Source organism: Mixophyes fleayi, chromosome 4 (genome assembly GCF_038048845.1).
Source record: "Mixophyes fleayi isolate aMixFle1 chromosome 4, aMixFle1.hap1, whole genome shotgun sequence".
Taxonomy (NCBI): Eukaryota; Metazoa; Chordata; class Amphibia; order Anura; family Limnodynastidae; genus Mixophyes; species Mixophyes fleayi.
This window is the reverse complement of record NC_134405.1, coordinates 56,574,238-56,594,778: the sequence shown is the minus strand read 5'-3', so window position 1 is coordinate 56,594,778 and position 20,541 is coordinate 56,574,238. Positions and strand designations below refer to the sequence as shown.

The following is a 20,541-nucleotide window of genomic DNA, read 5'->3' as shown; positions in this document are numbered from 1 at the left end:
GGAGCAAACTTACATAAACATCAGCGACCAGGGAAGGCCACCAATAGAGACGGGAGAGGAGAGCCACTGTCCTCTTGATACCGGCATGTCCAGCGAACCTAGACTTGTGAGCCCATGCCAAGACCTTAGTGCACAGGTGTGTGGTGATAAAAGATCTGTCAATAGGAGGAGAGTTGAACAAGGATTTGGTCAAGGCTTAAACTTTAGGCGGGCTAATAATGGGCTTAAATACCGGAGAAGAATTGAAGTCAGAGGGAGCGAAAGACCAAGAAAGGACTTCAGCCCTGAAGTTCTGGATGCCTGGACGGACAGTCAAAATCAACTGGAATCTGCTGAAAAAAATGACCATCGAGCCTGTCTAGGATTTAGGTATTGAGCAGACTGTAGGTAGGTTAAATTTTTATGGTCAGTAAACACTGTGATGGGAAAGAGAGCCCTTCCAATAGGTAATGACATTCTTCAAGGGCAGCTTTGATGGCCAGCAATTTCTTGTTGTCGATGCAATAATTGGCTTCATCAGGAGAATTTTTTTTAGCCAGCAACCCACAAGGTCTGAGCTTACCGGAGGAATCCTTTTTAGAGAGTACCACCCCTACTCCTACCGCAGAAGCATCAACTTCGGAAAAATAAGGGTTTCTTTGATATCGGGCGAAAGAGAAAGCCTGTTTCAAGGCCTTAAATGCAAGGATAGCCTCCTGAGGCCAAGATCTGACTCATCTCCCTTACGGGTAAAAGAGGTGATGGGAACAATAAGAGTAGAGAAATTCTTGATAAATTGTTGTTAATAATTGGTAAAACCAATGAAGCGTTGAGTAGTTTTCAAACCGATGGGTTGGGGCCAGTTGAGAATAGCCTCCACTTTGCTCGGATCTATCTGCAGACCTGTGCGAGAGATCAGATATCCAAGAAAGGATATCTGAGACTGTTCAAAAAGACTTTTCTCCAGTTTACAGTATAAATGATTCTTCCGTAGGCGACGGAGTAAAAGCTCATAATATCTTCCTAGTAAATGACTACGGTTTGTTATAAGAGGTCCCAGAAGTTCTCATTGATGAACTCTTGGAAGACCGCTGGTGCATTACAAAGCCCAAAGGGCATTACTCGGTATTTGTAGTGACCGTCCCTGGTGTTAAATGCCGGCTTCCATTCGTCCCCTTGGCAAATTTTCATCAAATTATATTCACCTCTTTGGTGAAGATCTGTGTCCCACGGAGACGGTCAAAGAGTTCAGGAATGAGAGAAGGAAGATAGCGATTTTTTACCGTAATTGCGTTTAGCTGGTGGAAATCGATGCATGGTCTAAGGGTACTGTCCTTTTTCTTAACGAAGAAGAACCCTGCGCCAGCTGGGCAGGAGGATTTCTGAATAAAACCTCCTTTGAGGTTCTCCTTCACGTACTCGGACATAGCTTGGGTCTCGGGTAAGGACAGATGGTACACCTTGCTTCTGGGAATGCTTTTACCAGGAGTCAAATTTATGGAACAATCCCAGGGCTGGTGAAGATGCAGAACCTCAGATGCACTTTACTGAAGACACCAAGGAATTCAGAATATGGCTCAGTTAGAATCTCGAGCGAAGATGTGGTGAGACATGGAATAGCGAACCCAGGAAGTCATATAGACTTCAGGTAGCATTCCTTGCAGAACTGACCCTAGAAAATCCAATCAAATTGTGGTGTATGCATTCCGAACCAAGGGAGACCCAAAGTGTTCGTATTGATAGACTGCGGGAGCACAAGGAAATTAATCCATTCAGAGTGCAGAATTCCTACCGACAGCAGAATGGGACAGTTCCTACTGATGATTGAGCCATTAGAGACTCGATTATCATCAACAGCAGTTAATGCCAAGGGCTGTGGAAAAGCCTGAGTTGCCAAATGGAGCTTACAGACTAAATTGACAGATATGAAGTTTCCGGCGGATACCGAGTCCACGAAAGCTTGTAATGTTTGGGGTCCTTTAAGGGTAAAAAGGGTGATAGGCACCAGGAACTCATTTTCTTTTTGTGGGTAGGGAGAATGTGACTGGGATCCTAAGTTGACCTCCCTAACATCACCTAGGAAGTGGCGTTTCCCGGCCTCTTAGAGCAAACGGAGAGATGATGCCCGGAATCTCCACAATATAAGCACAGACTATTCTTGATACATCTCTCCCGTTCGTTAGGGGTTAAGCGGGAGCGACCTACCTGCATAGGCTCTTCCGTGGGAACAACTGGAGTCTAAAAGTGACAAGCCGGCGAAAACAGTCCTGCTCCTGTGTGCGTTCTCTATGGCGAATGTCTGACACAGAGTGAAATCATGTCAATCAAGATTTGTAGGCAACTCGCGGGAAGCCAGGTCATCTTTTATGCAATCTTTCAGACCCTGCCAGAAGGTGGCAATCAAGGTCTCGTTATTCCAACGAAGTTCAGAAGCATGGGCCTGGAATTGGACCACATACTGGCCAGCCGTAAGAGATTCCTGACGTAGATTTAAAAGGCTGGAAGCGTCAGAGGGCACTTGGCCAGGTTCGTCAAAAACCTTGTGAAGACTTCTGATGAACACGGTAGCATTCTGAAGTATTGGATCATCATGTTCCCACAAGGGTGATGCCTGTGAGAACCTGCCCCGATAGAAGAGAGATTATACAGTCTATCTTGGTACGCCTAGAAGCGAAATTCTCTGAAGCCAGTTCAAATTGGCTGGCGAATTGGTTGAGGAAACCACAGCATTTTCTTAGGGTTGCCATCATTTTTCTTGGGAGATGGTATACGGAGACCTGGGTTCCATTAGTGCCAGTAGTCGTGGTAGCGGCGGAAGTGGTTGCCGTACTTACTATTGCCACAGGGCGGGATGGAGCTTTGGAGAGAGTCCACACGGGATACCACCCCTTGAATGCACTGTAGGAGATGGGCCTGGTGGTCTCTTGTTGCTCTACTCTTGAAGCCAAATGCAGCAGAAGATCTCCAGGGCAGAAGGTTCTTCCTGTCCACTCATGGCCTGAGTATTCTGTCACAGTAATAGACACTGTAGGAGGCACCGGCTGGTGTTTACGCAACTGAACATGGAGGCGCGGAGCTAACGCACCCCCAGTCTTCACCAGTGACCACCACAAGGAGGTTTGGTCTTCGCTATGTGGGATGCGCAGGTTGCGGTTCTCCAAGGCAGTTACCAGCACGGTGGAGTTGTAGACAGGAATAGTCAGACTGTCTGGGTCCGACGGCCTGAGTGTTCATTAAATAGCAGGGAGTGAGAGATGATTCGGCGGTCAAGATCAGCTGACCGTTGTCGGGAATCCCGAGCAACGCATCCGTTGCTAGTCAACGGGATACAATCATTTCTGCGTATGCGTGCACAGCATGGCGCCGAAAACTCTAAATGCGTCCCGTTGCTAGGCAATGGGACGCACCCAGCGGCGAGGAGAGGCGACCGTCCCTTGCATTTAGGAAGAGTGCAGGTACAGCGCCTGACAATCCGCAGCGCTGACTGTAGCTGATACCCCCAGGGATACATTTTGGGGTACTGCTCTTGGCAGGTAGCCAGAGAGGAGCACAGTGCTTTTACTTACAAATACTGGAAATCTAGTGTGTGTTTTCTCTGTTTGCCTGCTTCTATTCTGTATATTGAATACATAGGTTAAACATGTACTCTTGCTATTTTGTTCACAAATTTTTTGTCCCTTGATAACTGGAAAATGTCCGAGAAGGGTAAGGCATCCATGGTTAAATTTTTTATCTGTGCCAAATGTAAAGCCAAACTACACAGTGGACAGCAGGATCTGGGGGCTATTTGTTCGGACACCTACCGTAAGGTGGAGAGCTTGTCCATTTACTTGGCAGCAGTCACTTCACTTAGACCTTACTCTTGGTTGGCTAGAGTGATGCAGACCTTGTCAGACCAGCTTGCAGTGGGTCTGCGGGATTCTCACTTGCTTCCTCTGGCACTACATTTGAAGGAAGTCTCGGTATGAGGCAGCTCAGAATGCAGCCTCTGTTTCTATCTCTGTCTCAGCATCAGCCATTGCAGCCAGGAGGACTCTATGGTTGCATTCCTGGGACGCTAATGCCGACTCAAAAAAGTGCTTGGAATCTGTTCCTAATGCTGGATCTGTTGTTTTTGGTACGGAGCTGGACGAAATGATATGTCTGGTTAAATACTGACTGTTTTTTCATGCAGCACACAAATACCTGATAGCTTATTTGTACACTGACATTTAAAGTTTATATTTGTGTGCTACATGAAAAAACAGTCAGTATTTAACTCATGTGCAAAACAGAATGCTAATTTGCACCCCTTGCATTGTAACATGGTTTTGTCCAGGAGACTGAAATAAGAAGTTTGTTCCGTTAAGATCCTTAATGAATCAGGCCCTAGATCATTAAATGCTAAAAGTCCCAGTTGGTTCCCTGTCAGTGGTTGGTGTTCCTTGGCCTTATCTTGGACACCAGAGAGTAGAAGGACCTTCTTCCATACAGCCAAGGTGTGCTCTCATCAGTCCATGGTCTTGGATGCGAGTCGTCCTTCCATCTTCCACTGTATGAGGCTGATGGGGAAATTGGTCTCCACCTTCAAAACAATCCTGTTTCCTCCAGGGGGTTCTGCACATCCAGCCACTCACCACACCTTGGATCCTGAACTTGGTTCTTGGGGCCCTTCTGACTTCTCCCTTTGAACCTTTGGAGTCAGCTGATCTCAGGTTCCCGACTTGGAAGGTGGTCTTTTTCCTCGCCATCGCTTCTGCAAGGTGAGTTTCGGAACTTGGGGCTCTTTCTTATAGTTCACTTTATCTGCTCTTCCGTGATGATAGGGCTCCCTCCTTACAGTCCATCTGTTTCCAGATTTCGCCTTAATTGGTCTCGGGTTTCCAGGAGGTGGTTGCCTCTTCAGGTTAATCTTTTGGCCTGCGAGCAACGGAGTTTCAGCAGATCAGCTCCGCTGGGTTGCCACCTGTCCACATTTTTACTTGTTTTTATCATTTTAATGTTTTTGCGTCTCCTGGAGTGTGTTTTGACCTTAAGGTTTTGCGTGCCAGGTTGACAGATCGTTAGCTGCTAAAGAATAATGGTAGCAGTGTCCCCTCAGTTGGGTTAAAGAAAGAATAGAATTTTCTTTCTAAAGATAAATCAGTTTCTCTGATACCATCTAGGGGAAACTGCGCTCTTTTGGAGTTTGCTGATTGCCTGTTGTTTCTGGTCCCTATACGTGGGGTTTTTCAGTTACACTGAGGAGCTACCGGGGTTGCAGCGGGGATGAGTTCTGTCAGCAGTTACATTAAACAATTAGTTAACTATTTAAGTGCCAACTCCTAAGCCCTCTCATACAACCCCATGGTAGCATTGTCTCCCAGATTGAATCAGAGAATCGGCTTTGTCAAATATATAAAAATTGTCTTTTTTCCCCTGACCTCTTCCCTTCCCTTAGGTCTCGTGTCTCCTGCTGTCTTGCTGCCACCTCATCTTGAATGTCCAAATGTCTTCTTAAATTCAATATTTCCCCTCTGCAGTGCTTCCTTACAGCTCATCTTTTTGTTGTTACCACTACCCTCTTCTAAGTCCCTCAAGTCATGCTTAAGGTTCATCCTCAACTACCCCCCCCCTCTCTGTCTTACCTCATATTCAGTCCCTCTCCAAATCATGTCACTTCCACCTCTGGAATATATCGAAGATCCCACTGTGGAAGCCACTAAAACTCTTAATCTCTCTCCTTTGATTACTGTAACCTCTTTCTCTCTAGCTTACCCAACTCCTGCCTTTCCACTCTTCAGTCTATCCTCAATGCTGCTGGCCTCCTTATTTTATTCTCTTATGCCGCTCTATCTCTGCTGCTCCTCTCTTCCAATCATTACAAGAGTGCCTTCAAAATGAATTTGTTTATTCAAGCGTATCATCCCTCTTCCTAAATCCTTTGCCTCGGCTATCAACTCCATTCCCCCACTCGGTGCCACCCTATTTGTGTCTTCCTCTTCCCTTTGTATGTGAGCTCCCAAGAGCAGGGCCCAGTTAACTTGTTTTCTCCTACTATTCTATCACCCTCTGTACATCTATGCTTGTTTCCCTAGCGCTGTTTTCATGATCCAATGCCTACGCCTCTGCATTACCAAGTAATCATTGTATAGTTTGGTAATTAGTAGATGTTTGTATTATTTATTTATTTTATGTATTATTTAATGTGTTATGGATTGTTGCTGTCTGTGTATTGTATACTAGTATTGATTTCATGTATGGTGCTGGGGACCTTTTGTGGCACCTTATAAATAAAAGATAATAATTTTTCTATTCGCAATTCTCCAAAATTGCTCTGTTTATTTTTCTTTGTGTATGTATATAGATTACATGTGAAATATAGTTGAAAACTCTTCAGATTCCATCAGTGTCATATGCTACATTTGAAACAGTACATCCCATTTAGTGTCAGTGAGACTGTAGATAACATTACAGTATCTGTACAGTACAATATTACAAAATTCCAAAGCCTTAAGACCCTCTTGATGTAAGGTATGTAACCTAAACATCCAGAGTGTCTCTCTAGCGCATACCTTTATAAACCTATGACCCCCCCACAAAATGTTCTGACTAGCATGCTCCACTCCTATTAATATTAGGCCTTGTATTATATTGCATTGTACATTTTCTGATTATTCATTCTTTCACTGTTATTCACTGTTATATTTTTATCATTTGCAATTATAATACAATAATTATCATTTTAAAACTACATCAACATACATCTCTGCACTTATCTCAAAATATCTTTCAATTTGACCTCTCCGCTGTAAAGACATGTATGTATGTGTATATACGTACGTACTCTTTTTTTTGGAAAGAAAAATCTCTTAAAAATGTTGAGGAGCAATTTTACTCAGGAGAATAAAAAAGTAGCTTGACCACTGGGTTTAGTACAGAATCCAGGGCTTATAGTTTAGTTTGAGTAGATAATTTAGTATATTATCTAGGGCTTATGTTATAGTGTGTATGGTTGATTTAGGGCTGATATACTAGTTTGTGTAGTATGTTGGAATTATGTTATAGTGTGGGGTACAGAGCTTAGTGCAGTATCTAAGGTTTATAGTGTGCATGGAGGGTGCCGGTAAAAGAGTTAAGTACTGTGTTATAATGTGTAGAATAAAACATAGGGCTGTTATTACTCCCTTAGCGAGCAGTTAGTGTCCGGGATCGATTGAGTAGAAGAAAAGAGGAACTAAGTAACTCATGGCCCAATATCAGTTCTTAAAAATTTATATAAATTATTACTAAAAATACATTTCTAAAAGTCATATAATCTCCTTATAATTTATGTGACACTGTCCCTTAAAAATGGAAATACATATTTACAATCCTAGGATTGAGATTATTGGAATATCATCATTTATGTAACGAATGCTATCCATGGAAAGGAGGCTTTGATTTCTTTCAGACAGATAGTACAAGTTACCGATTTAGAAATGTGCAGTGAAAGCTTTTAGTGTAATATGTTATCAGAAAAATTTAGCTGAGCTGTTTATATTACCCAGCACAGCTAACATTACTTCACACAAACTGTTCCTACATGAAGTTATTTATCTACCTTTGATCCTTTATTGCACCGAGTGACACGGGAAAGTTGTTTTCTGGTTGATAAGATGTCCTTGTTTGTAAAGTTTACACATATTGTGCAAACAATTTTCATGAGGATATTGTCACTCCGTAAAGGCACTTGGTGTATTGTACAACTTGTTACTGGATGCTTTCAACAATATCATATTGGGTAAACACTTATTTGGCCTGATGCAGCTACCCCAAATTGGATGTAATTTACTGGCCAAAAACGTGCACGCAAAAGTAGCATACTTCATACTTCAGCTGAGTTCCATACATCACAAGCTCTGCATTGTAACATATGCACCAGGTTTATGTCTGGCATACTTACACCCACATACACGGAACCAGATTATAAGCACAATAAGCTTCATAAACATTTGTTATCATAAAAAGACAGCATATACACTGATCAGCCACAACATTAAATGTTGTAACCATTGTAATGAAATGATAAATGTTTTTCACTTCAATTGTCAATGGTTTTAATCATGTGGCTGATCTGTGTGTGTGTGTGTGTGTGTGTGTGTGTGTGTGTGTGTGTGTGTGTGTGTGTGTGTGTGTGTACGTACGTACGTACGTACAAACACACACCGATCATTCAGAATTGGATTGAGATCTGGGGAATTTCGAGGTCAAGTCAACACCTTGAACTCTTTGTCATGTTTCTCAATCTATTCCTGAACATATTTTGTAGTGTGGCAGATTGCATTATCCTTCTAAAAGCAGTCACTGCCATTATGAAATACAGTTGCCACGAAGGAGTGTATTTGGTCTGCAACAATGTTTCGGTAGCTGGTACATGTTAAAGTAACATCCACTTGAATGCCAGGACCCAAGGTTTCCCAGCAGGACATTGTCCAGAAAATCACACTGCTTCTGCTGGCTTGTCTTCTTCCCATAGTACATCCTGATGCCATCTCTTCCCCAGATAAGCGATGCACACAGCCGGTCACATGATGTAAAAGAAAGTGTGATTCATCTTACCAGTTCATCTTCTTCCATTGCTCCATGGTCTAGTTCTGACCCTCACGTGCCCATTGTAGGTTTTTTCAGCAGTGAACAGGGTCAGCATGGGCATCCTGACTGGTCTGCAGCCATGTAGCCCCATACGCAGCAAACTGCGATGCACTTTGTGTTATGACACCTTTCTATCATAGCCAGCATTAACTTTTTCAGTAATTTGTGCTACAATTGCTCTTCTTTTGGATTGGGCCAAACAGGCTAGCCTTTGCTCCCTACACAAATCAATGAGCCTTTGGTGCCCATGAATGTGTCGCCGGTTCACCGGTTGCCCTTCCTTGGACCACTTTTGGTAGGTACTAACCACTGCATACGGGGATCGCCCCAAAAAGATTGTGGATGTGGACTCTTCAGATTTTTCAGTATTGGGTGTGATCTTTGGATCCTCAGGTCCTTCTGTGCTTTATGTAAACACACTGGTTGTTCTTTGAAGAGTCAAACAAGGGTATACTCATAACACTCTTCCTATTTTGCTTGGCATTTGGCCTCCTGTCTGCTCTTTTCATACTTGTAATGTAATTCAGACATATTGACGTAGGATCCTTTTTGGAACCATAATCTCAAAATGTCAGCATTTACTACATGGAGTGTTATGCTTTCCTCAAAGACTGCAGATTAAATATGATTATAAGTTACTTGTACTTCAAAAGTTATTAGCGAATTAGTAGGACTTTCTTACATTATTTTTTTTCTTTCATCCATGCGGATGGCACTGTAACGCTGGGGTATAGAGGCTACACTTGAGCTTGGACACTTTAAATTTGGCTCCAAAATTCAATCTCCTTCCACTTGATACCCCCGTAGCTTGCTAGGACCCATTGGCATCCTTTTTTAAAAAACAAAACTTTTTTCTTTTTTTTTTCTCTCCAACTGGTATCCCCACAGCTATAGGATGCCTGGTGCGGGCTGAGCAGGTACCGCGGACTGTGCCAACCACCTCCTTGCTCCACTGAAAGACATGCCTCTTTGGGGGCCCTGTCACTGCCTCTGCAGGTAGTGACTGGGATCTCCATGCCTCAAGAGTGGCGTATTTGTAAGTGGAGAGCCAGTCTTATGCCATGGTCAATCCCTGATGCAAAGAGTGAGTTCAGCTCCTCCTACCCTTCTACACTCTCCTGATAAAGGGAAGTAGTGTGTGAGAGGTGGTTGTTTTGTCTTTCATTGTCTGCTCTGGACTTTCAGTCTATTTCCCGGTTTCACCTCCAACTTGGGATTGTGCACTGCAGCTTTCCTCTATCTTTCCTTACCTCTCTGTCATGTCTGGTAAGGGGTAGGTCTGGTATTGGGACATCAGAAATGGTGTTTTTTTGCTCCAAGTGCCACATCAAATTATCTTGTCCCCAGTCTGGGGCAGATGCCATATACAAGGCAGAGGATTAGCGGTCCCGCTCAAGTGTGATAGCTCCCACTGAGATAGCAGAGCCAACCTGAGGCAGATTCTTGGCCCAGTCTTAATTAGTTCAGTGAAAATAAAATACCTCGCATAAAGGCATACCCCAGATATTCAGGCCATGGTTGGGAATTGAAATCATGACCCCAGTGTTGTGAGGCAAAAGTGCTAACCACTAAGCCACGGTGATGCCCTGAATATCTTGGGTATGCCTTTACACGAGGTACCACAAAGGGTTCCTTTCTAACTGTTAAAGTCCGCAGACCTAACAGACCTTCTCTACTTTTGTTCTTCAGGAAAGTGAGTTTCAGACTTCCAGAGGATTGACCTCCACTCCTCGTGGAGGTCAGCAGAGAAGAATACAAACAGCCTGAGTCATTACGGAAAGTAAGACAAATAAAGGAGTAAATGTTTTCTGGGAAAAACTATGTTACAATGCATGGGGTGCAAATAAGCTTATTATTTTGTACACAAGTTAAATACTGACTGTATTTACATCTAGAACACAAATACTTGATAGATTTATTTTTACACTGAAAATTAAAATTGATCTACATGCCCTTCCCCAACAATAAATCTGTCCCCACATTTTAAATTTACCTCCCCCTCCAATTCAACATGGTTTTGCTTAGGTGCAAAGTTACTCCTTTTTTATGCTTTGCTCTCCTTAATGACTCAGGAGGTGTTTTTGGAAGAGCTTAAGGGATTGACATTTTAATTAGATATCTTCTTGGTCCTGAAGCCAGATGAATCCTTTCAACCCATACTGAACCTGAAATCCCTAAACATCCAGCTTCCGATGGATAGGTGTTACAGACTCACCTCTCCTCACTCCAGTGCCTTCCTCGTTGCCTGCATCTGAGGTCGCTTCCTGAAATTGGCGGTCACATGATTGCATGTCTGGGCGAGGCGTTTGAATTACTGTGTATATAAACTTTGCTCTGATACTCATTCAGTGTAAGAGCAACTTGTGTATGTCCTGACGCTGTTCCTGAGTACTTTGCTTGTATCCTGCTTGATTTCTGTGTACCAGTTTCTGCCTATCTGACCATCTCTGCTCTCCTGCATTTGTGTACCGTTCCTGGCTTGCTGACTATCCGTTGTCTAATTGCTATCTACCTTTAGTGTTACAAACCTCGGCTTGCCCTGACCTTGATTCTGCTTGTTGTTCCTGTACTCCACTGGCAGATAGTATTGCCAGACCCGATTTGTCCTGATATTGTTTCTGACTGCTGAATCTGTACATCGCTGCCAGCTTGTGTACCGGATTTGTCCGTTTGACCAATCTCTTCTTTGCCTTCTTCTGGCCACCTGTTACCTCTTCTTCCACAGTGCTACATCTAGAGGCAGACCTGTGGATCGCTATCTGCCTTGTGGTGGTTCTTGGTAAACTCCATGGAGCTCGTTAGACTCCACACCGCTGGCCGGCCGGTGCTAATCTGGATCTGCACCGGGATCCCATTCCGTCTGTTATAATAGGTTTCAAGACAGATTCTTTGATTTATCTCGTCAACAGCATGTAACTGGACTTGGTCATCATGGAAACATACCTGTTCCATTCTGGGAGGGTCGCTAGTGACTTTTTAGATTTGCTGTTCAGTTTCATCACTTTCATTTTTGGTCTAAATCATTCGACCTGAATGCACTGGGGATGTTTACGAAGATCATGGTAATGATGGCTGCACCTATGAGATCTGGGGGGGGGGTCGACTGTCATTCTCTATCTGAACAATCTGCTGATCAAGGTGGGCTCCCCAGTCTTGCAGCAGGATCATGAAATAGAGATGACTCGGCGCTTAGAGTCTCATGATTGGATCATGTACGAGAGATCCAAACTGACACCTTCATGTTCTTGGGGCTGCAATACCTACAGGGGTTCTCTCTCTACAGGGACTTGCAAAATCCCTGTTACCTCACATATCAGATTAGTGTCTGTTCATTTTAGCATGAAATTCTCAGGAAGTTCGGTGACCTTCAGGGCATTGCAATTTGTATTGTTCTACTCAAAAGAGTTCTAGCTTAAGCTAATTTCAGAGTGGAACAATTCTCACCATTTTCTGACCAGCCTCCAAAAGTGAATTCCTGCTCCTCTGGTAGCTAAGGATAAACAACCTCAACAGGGTTCTTCCCTTCACCATTTGGAATTGGACTCTGGGGAGAAATGGCTGTCATCTTTTATGGCTGGAGAACTGTCACTCTTCAGTTGTGGGTCAAAGCTCCCAATAAATGTGCTCAGCTCAGAGAGGTTTTCAATACTCTAGTTAGAAGGTACTAGTTTCTGAGAATAAGGGCTGTAAAGATCCAGTGAGACAATGCCATGGGATTGGAATATTTCAATCAACAGGGAGCATTAAGAGCACCCTGTCCATAAATGAAACCAGTAGGATCATGTGATACACGCAGCAGAATATTCCAGCCATTGCAAAAGTATTCTACCTGGGTTGGAAATCTGGGAAACAGAATTTTTCAGCAGGCAACTTTTTACCCAGGAAATACTAAGAGCAGAATGGATTCGAACACACTCTAGGCAATAAAGCCAGTTTCCAGCCAGGCATTATCACTGAGTGTGGCAGACTTACTTCACTTAGTGCAAATGGAAGAGGTGTCTTCTGTTTAGTTGGCACATTAACTGCTGTTCTTGCAGGAGTGTCTGGGTGAGGCCTTCAGACTTAGCTCCTTGATGGTTCAGGTTTCAGCCCTCTCAGTTTTCTTTCACAGAACACTGACGCTTTTAACGGAATTGCAGACTCTCTTGCATGTGCAGCCTCAATACATCCCCATAGTAGCTCCTTTGGATCTTAACCTGGTGCTAATAGCCTTACAGCAACCTCCCTTTGAACCTTTAGATTCAATTCAGTTAAAGTTCCTTACCTGCAAGACTACCTGTCTAAAAGTAAAATAAAGTTGAGATATGGAAAGCATAGATGACAGATCACCCAGCTCTGAAACTCTCCTTAATGTGGAGACAAAATCTGTAGAGCAATCACAAAACTACATAAGAAGTGTGAAAGACATATCAAAAAAGTTAACGTGAAGTATAATACCTTCTAGTAGGTACCAGAACATTTACATTTTTGTTTCATGACAAAAAAACAAATAGGTTGAGAAGAAGAAAGGAAAAGGGAGAAAAGGGGGTGACATTTACTCATATAGTCGCTTGGTAAAACAATAGCAAGAAGGTCTCAATGAATTCAGTGTGTGGAAAAAAACCTTTTATGAACAAAGTTGCTATACAGAACCAGTCCTGGGGTAGACTTTATTCTGAAGTGAAGAGTTAAATACTGTCTTCAGCAACAAGTACTGGAAGTGAAAAAAGGATGAAGCTGATTTCTTAAACTCCAACCAATTAATCCAAGTGGCGTTAAGACCAAGTGCTTATCAGTGGCAGATAAAATAATACCATCCATGGACATATAAAAGTCCACACGGTTGAGTCACTCGCTAATCGAGAGAGGGGACTTAGACTGGCAGTGCACCAGAATATCAGCTCTTGCTGCATTATTCAAGTGCTTTGAGTGACTTTCTATAATGAAATATTAGTATGGGAAAGCAGCAAAAGCCTGGCTACCTGGGAATCGAATGCCCAACTTTTATCTCTGATTACCTGAAAACTTCTCTCCAGAAAGTAGTGATACGTGCAGAATCCCACCATATATGGTAGAGTGTTCCAGGGGCGTTGATCCATCTCCAACAGTTTGGAGGGATTTGTGGGTGGTTTTTATGGAGAGAAGAATGGCATCTGTACCACCTAGTCATCAGCTTATATTGTGTTTCAACCATTGAGACACTTAATGAGCAACTATAAGTGGATTGAAATATTGTGGGCCAAGGTAGCTGGATTGCATGCACGGCTAAATTCCTCTTGCAAGGACCAGTGAAGTAGGCTGCAGACCGAAACAGCTCTTCCATCAGGATCTTGTAAAAACCCGAAATTGCGTGGGTAGGAACGGCTTGAGGCAGACATATAGTCTGGAAAAGAGATGGGTCTCTAACAAGTACCCTGAAAACCCCAACCGATCTAATATAGTGCATCTCCTGAATGTGTCTCCAGTGTCCTCCAGAGACCAAGAAGCACTTAGATTGAAGCTCTGGGAAAAAGCGCAGTTTCCCATTAACCACCAGCTGGCTATTCCGGTGACACCTGCCTGAGTCCATCTTCTAAACAAAGTCTTAGGGCAGGAGGAAAGTCAGGATTGGCCACTATGGAAAACAGACTGAAATGCTATCACGGGAGCGACATTGTCTCCACACAGCAAGTGTAGGACCAATGGGTTGGGTGAGATATTCAAGAAAGCTTGAAGAGCCATGGTAAAACCTATAGTGGAGTTTCTACGGATTTATTCTTCAACTCTACCCATTGTTTGGTCCCGTCCCTCTTGGTCCACTCCATTCTCCTTTTAATGATACAGCCTAGTGATAGCTCGTACACATTGACAATTGCACTCCCCCTTGGTGCTTACGCCTATACAAAATAGAGTATATAAATCAAGGCTTCCTACCCCCCAGACAAAGTTGCGGACTAGTTTCTGGAGTTCGTTGAGGAATTGCATAGGGATCTTAATTGGTTTGTTTTGCAGAGTGTAGGGCACTTTAGTTAGAGTATTCATTTTTCTAATATTTATTCTGCCATAACATGAAAACTTAGAGGAAGACCATGACCCTTTCCGAACTTTGGATAAAAGAGGAGAGTAATTTAGACGGAACAACTGGTTGTTATCCCTAACAATGGCAACCCCAAGATAGCGAATGTGGGAGGATTGCCATTTGAATGGGAAGGTGGTCTGGAGACCAGCTATCGTTTGCTCAGAAGCAGAAATGTTAAGTGCTGTCGATTTACTATAGTTAATTTTTTAAATTGGAAAGAGTTTGTGACAATGGCCATCTTCAAACAATGCAAGATGATATTTGGATACCTGGAGGCCGGATTTATTGGGGTTACACCGAATAGCCATCACCAGGACCTCCATACAAATGGCAAAAATTAACAGGAGCAATGAACAGCCCTGGTGGGTGAGATTGGCAGTGGAAAAAGGCTCTTCCAGGATGCCATTAATTCTAATCTTAGTTCTTGTAAATGTATATAATGCTAAAATTCTATTAAAGCAAGAAGCACCAATCCTCATGTGACCCAGAACCCTGCTCATAAAGCACCAAACCACCCTATCAAATGCCTTCTTAGCATCCGTGGACAAGGAGACAGTTTGAGTGAATAAATCATAATTTTGGTGGTGGTCTCTCTCGCCTCTCTCTCATGGAGAAAAACCCTACTTGGGTATTATGAATTTGTTTGGGGAGGAGAAGCTTGAGTCTGTTCACAATCAGTTTAGTGACAATTTAAAGTTCACGTTTAGGAGGGAGATTTGGCGGTAACTGGGATAAAATGTGTGTTCCTTACCCTTCTTCTTAATAACTGTAATGTGAGCTTCCAGCGACTGGGCTGAAAAGCCTTTTACATATCTCAACTTTCATGAATACAGGTCTGTTATTCGACCTGAAGAGAACCCTATTCTAATGAGCAGGACCGTCAATACCATTTGTTTTCATGTCAGCAGTTATTTTGTCTGCTTTGTATGTCCTTTTTTGCTCTTGTTTTATGTATGTCCTGTTTTCCCTACTGTAAGGTGCTGCGGTGCACTGTGGCACCTTAGAAATCTATGAGGCTAATAATACACCAGATTTTTGCTGGTGTTTTAAATGTGCTCCTTTCTGCCAAGAGCAGCCGTTTGAGGTTGATGGACATAGGGGAAAAAAAAAAATAACACAGAGCTCTTTGCAAACCGAGAGACTTTAATGAGGTACTGAAATAGATATGTAACACTCGGCTATGTACAAAACACACTTCCCACCAGACCAGCCTTGCTCCCTTTAATCTCTTACTCACCGTGCAAGTTCCTGAATCTTCTACTTGGCATTCAGGTAAGGCAGTCTCTATTTGTTGCTTAAGCCTACTTTAGTGCCGAAGCCCTACCACAGCAGACATGAGAGTTTTAAATGCGTCCTTGTGTCGGTTGTGGATGATTAGACGGCTGTCTGTTTTTTTTCTTTGTTTTATGTGTTTTGTTGTTTGCTGATTCTCTTTCAACTCATGCAACTTAACAATGAGAACTTAAGCAGATAAGCTGATCGCTTTTGAGGTAATAACATCAAATAAAAATAAAGTTTCCCCATTTACCTCTCGGTCTCGCACCTAGAGAAGCCGGTAACCATTCATGATGTTGGAGAGGGGGAAGCAGTCCTAGGAGACTAGGGCCACACTTCTATAGGACATTGAAACCTCTGCACAGACGCTCAGTAAGAAAAAGCAAACAACACGGCCTCAGGGAACGAGAAGTCTTAGCACCATACTTAGGTGCTTGCTTTACAACAGACTGCCTTTTTGGACCCCCCTGAACACCTTTGACCTATCTGGCCAAAGGTCAAGAACATACATAAAACAAGCTTCTCGAGAGAATAGCATACACTCGCCTCACACACTTTCTTACAGCAAACAACCTACTAGATTCTCTTCAGTCAGGCTTTAGTTCTCAATACTCCACAGAGACTGCGCTGACCAAGGTTGTCAGTGATTTGATCACAGCAAAAAGTGAAAACCATTGCTCTCTTCTAATTCTCCGGGATCTCTCTGCTGCATTTGTCACTGTTGACCACTTTCTCCTCATACAAACGCTAAAGTCCCTAGGTCTTGAAGGCACTGTCCTATCCTGGTTCTCATCCTACCTATCTAATCGCTCTTTCACTGTTAATTTCTCTGTATCCACCTCTGCTTCGTTTCCTTTATCAGTTGGAGTACCACAAGGCTCAGTCCTAGATCCTCTGCTATTCTCTATCTACACCACTTCTCTTGGAAAACTAATAATCTCCTTTGGATTTCAGTATCATCTCTATGCGGATGATGCACAAATCTATTTATCCTCTTCTGATCTTTCACCATCTGTGTTATCTCGCCTTACTCACTGTCTTTCTGCCATTTCATCTATGATGTCTTCTCGCCAACTCAAACTCAATCTTTCAAAAACTGAATTAATAATATTCCCACCCAAAAACAGAAGCTTCCTGCCTGACATTTCTATTTCTGTTGATAACATAACCATAAATCCCACCCCGCAAGCTCACTTCCTAGGTGTAATCCTTGACTCACAGCTATCATTTATTCCCCACATGGACTCTATATCTAAATTATGTTACATACATCTAAAGAACATTTCCAGAATACGCATATATCACACACAAGAATCGCAAAAACCTTAATTCATGCACTCATCATCTTCTGCATCGACTATTGCAATTCCCTCCTTACTGGTCTTCCCAAAGTCAAACTTGAACCCCTACAATCTATTTTGCACGCAGCGGCTAGATTGTTTTTCGTGGCAAACCATTCTTCCTCTGCTGAGCCACTCTGTCAGTTTCTACATTGGTTGCCTGTATTTCAACGAATCCAATATAAAATTCTTCCACTAACATACAAGGCCGTCAACAAAATTGCACCGACATACATTTCCTCACTTGTCTCAAAATATCTCCCTACTCGACACCTCCGTTCTGTACAAGATCTGCGTCTCTCTTCCACTCTCATCACATCCTCCCATACCAGGTTAGAGGACTTTTTTCGGGCTGCACCGACTTTGTGGAATTCCCTACCTCGCACAGTAAGACTTTCCTCTAGTCTTCAAACCTTCAAGCGTTCTCTGAAAAACCACCTCTTCAGACAAGCTTATAATATTCCTCAACCAGCATCCTAATCTCCCTAGGTTATCCTATTACCACCCACTACACAGCTAATACAAGACAACAACCCTCTGACCAACACTGCAACACACAGCCCACTCACTACTTTTTACCTTTGCATTCTAGCTGGTCCAATGTGCAGTATGACGTAGCACATGCCCTTGTGTTTCTAACTCCCATTGTCCCATAGATTGTAAGCTTGCGAGCAGGGTTCTCTTACCTCTCTGTCTGTATGTATTACCCAGTATTGTTTTATTAATATTTGTTCCCAATTGTAAAGCGCTACGGAATTTGCTGGCGCTATATAAATAAATGGTGATGATGAATAGTCGCAGGCATAATCGTCAAGCAGTGATGGTTTATCGCTCAAGAGTTCTGACAAGGTCTTTTACACACCAGTTTGTGGTACTGGGGATCATCCATAAACTCAGATGGAAAATTATACATTACATTGTAAATCAGAGCTCCATATATACACGTTGTCAGGGGGTAACCATCTCCTGATCCGACCAGGCACCGAAACGTCTGATATCACATCAGTTATTTTAGCTTCAGGATGTGATATTTCTCTATCATGGAGTTAACGCAATTTTAACAAAATTTACATAAATTTTCTAAATGAATTGCTGTCGCATTATTTATGTAGTTCGTCTTATCTTGTGTTTAACACAATTTAACTTTCACATCATCCTGTGACTTCCTCAGATTTGCTATCTATATTTTTAGAAGGTATCCGATCTCTCTAACAAGACATGATAACAGGTAACAACCTCCTGCTGGGCCTTCAGTCTAAAGCATGTTTTTGTCACTTCTGAGATGAAAAGACTTACTTAGCATTTCCCGCTTTCAGCAAAACAGACTTCCTGTAACCTGGCATAATACGTTAGAAATCAATGCATTTCCTGTACTGAAAAACATACAATATTAAAGCATATCAGTACATTTGCTATAATATACAGCGGTGCACTGCACTCTTAATTAAAATAAATATCTACAATAAGTTATTCCTGCATGATGCAGCCACACTTCTGAAAGGCAGAGGCATTATCAACCAGCAGTACTAAAGCACCCATTGGTGACTGTTATTTCTGTGCAACTGTTAGTAGAGTGGTACAGTTGGAATGAGGTGAATCATTGCAGAAATCTTAAGACATTCAGTTGCTGGCCTCCAGGATTGTCCTTCACCCTTTATCTTAAATGAACATCCTTCCTCCTCTGGTTCTGGTGAAGACTTGCTTTTGTGCTGCCTGGGCACTCCTATGGTTATCTGTCAGCTCAAGAGTAGTTGCGTTCCTGTTTTTTTTCTTTGGTATCCTTACCCTCTGGTGGACACAGCACCATGAAACTTCTTCCACATGTTTGCAGATGTTTGAAGGTAGCTGCTACCATCTGGAAGGCTTTAGAGAGGAACAGATGGCAACAACAATGAAAGTTGAACTCACAGCATCCAACATTTGAACTGAAATGGTATTTCAGTAAATCTTCTAAACAAACCTGTCCTTGGTTTGATGATACTTCTCAGCACTACCTTGTAATTCCTCCTGCCATAACAATTTTTTAATTGTTTTACATAACTAAAAAGATGATTATATGGGTGGTCAGGCACATAGTTGACGTACAATTCAGCTAATTGTGACTGTCTGTGTGACGCTGTCGTTGCACATACATTTCCCTTCTCCATCCCGGGCTCTGGAAGCCTATACATTAGAGTAAAGTTCCTAATTGCTATCGGTTACCTTTACCCAACCGTTTAATTCATTTTCCTTTGCTTACTTCTGGATTTATGTCTTTTGCCTTGTACCGAGTTGAACCTATACCTACTCAAAAAGCCTGCAAGACCATTGAAACCTCATGTGTTACTATATGCTGGCATTGTCTCTTATTTGTCTTACAGTATTACGATTATGTTTTAGCAAATGAACATTCTTACAGCACTTAGTCACGAATGCTATTAAATGATTGATTACACATACTTCATTATTAGAATTGTTCTCTGCTTCTTGCCCAGGTTCATCTGCAGTATTGGGTAGTAATGTACCCTAAACGTGCTTTTTCTCAAGTTCGGGAACTCTCCAGCATGATTGAAAAGATTTCGGGTCCTATTGGTATGCGTGTAAACCAGCCTAGTTCCATTGAACTCAGAGATGACCGTGTAGAGACGTATGCGCGCAGCATAAAGTCACTTCTGGAAGGAGAGGTAAGACATTTGTTGAATAGCTCACTTATGACTTTGTGATCACAAGTAGCTACTATTCCTGGTTGTAATTCCTAACACATTACATCGGGTTATTGTTATTCCAAACCTCTTATGTAATCAAGATTACAGATTCCTGTCACTGATGTTTTTCCTGTCTTTGAAACAGGCACACAATAAAACATATATGAGTTGCAAAATAGGTATAATAAGAAAATCAATGGACTCTGTGCCTTAGTTCGAAGTTGCAGTCTATAACTCACCTGTGTCTTACTGTGCCTTAATATGGCTAAGCAGGTCCACCATCCCAGCATCCGTGGTGTGGTATTTTTGTGTCAGAGGTTACACTGCATTCAGTACTTAATCTTGCACTCACCTATCACACAGGCTACAGTTCTCTCTGAATCACCACCAAAGAGTCCTCTCACATCCATACACACTTAATCTTTGCCATCACCTATTGTATTAGGGCAATAGGACCCCAAAATACTATCACACAATTGCACATGCTGGTGCATGTACAGCGCATTGGTTATAAAAAATATATATAATGAAGAACATGCAAATAAACATTTACAAAAGGCATAACATTTACTGAAGATCTCATTTATGCATAATAATCTGTATGCCAGGTGTTGGGGCTCACGGTTACCAGGAT

The 20,541-nt window shown here is 42.5% G+C and overlaps 1 protein-coding gene across 1 annotated transcript in view; it reads left to right on the top strand.

Annotated features, from left to right (window-relative positions):
- The window catches only part of PIWIL2 (piwi like RNA-mediated gene silencing 2), a 208,612-nt gene that overhangs the window by 129,254 nt on the left and 58,817 nt on the right, over positions 1-20,541 (top strand). The window contains exon 16 of the mRNA XM_075207127.1: positions 19,698-19,886. Coding sequence (XP_075063228.1) covers positions 19,698-19,886 — 189 coding nt within the window. The remainder of the gene's footprint in view (positions 1-19,697; positions 19,887-20,541) is intronic.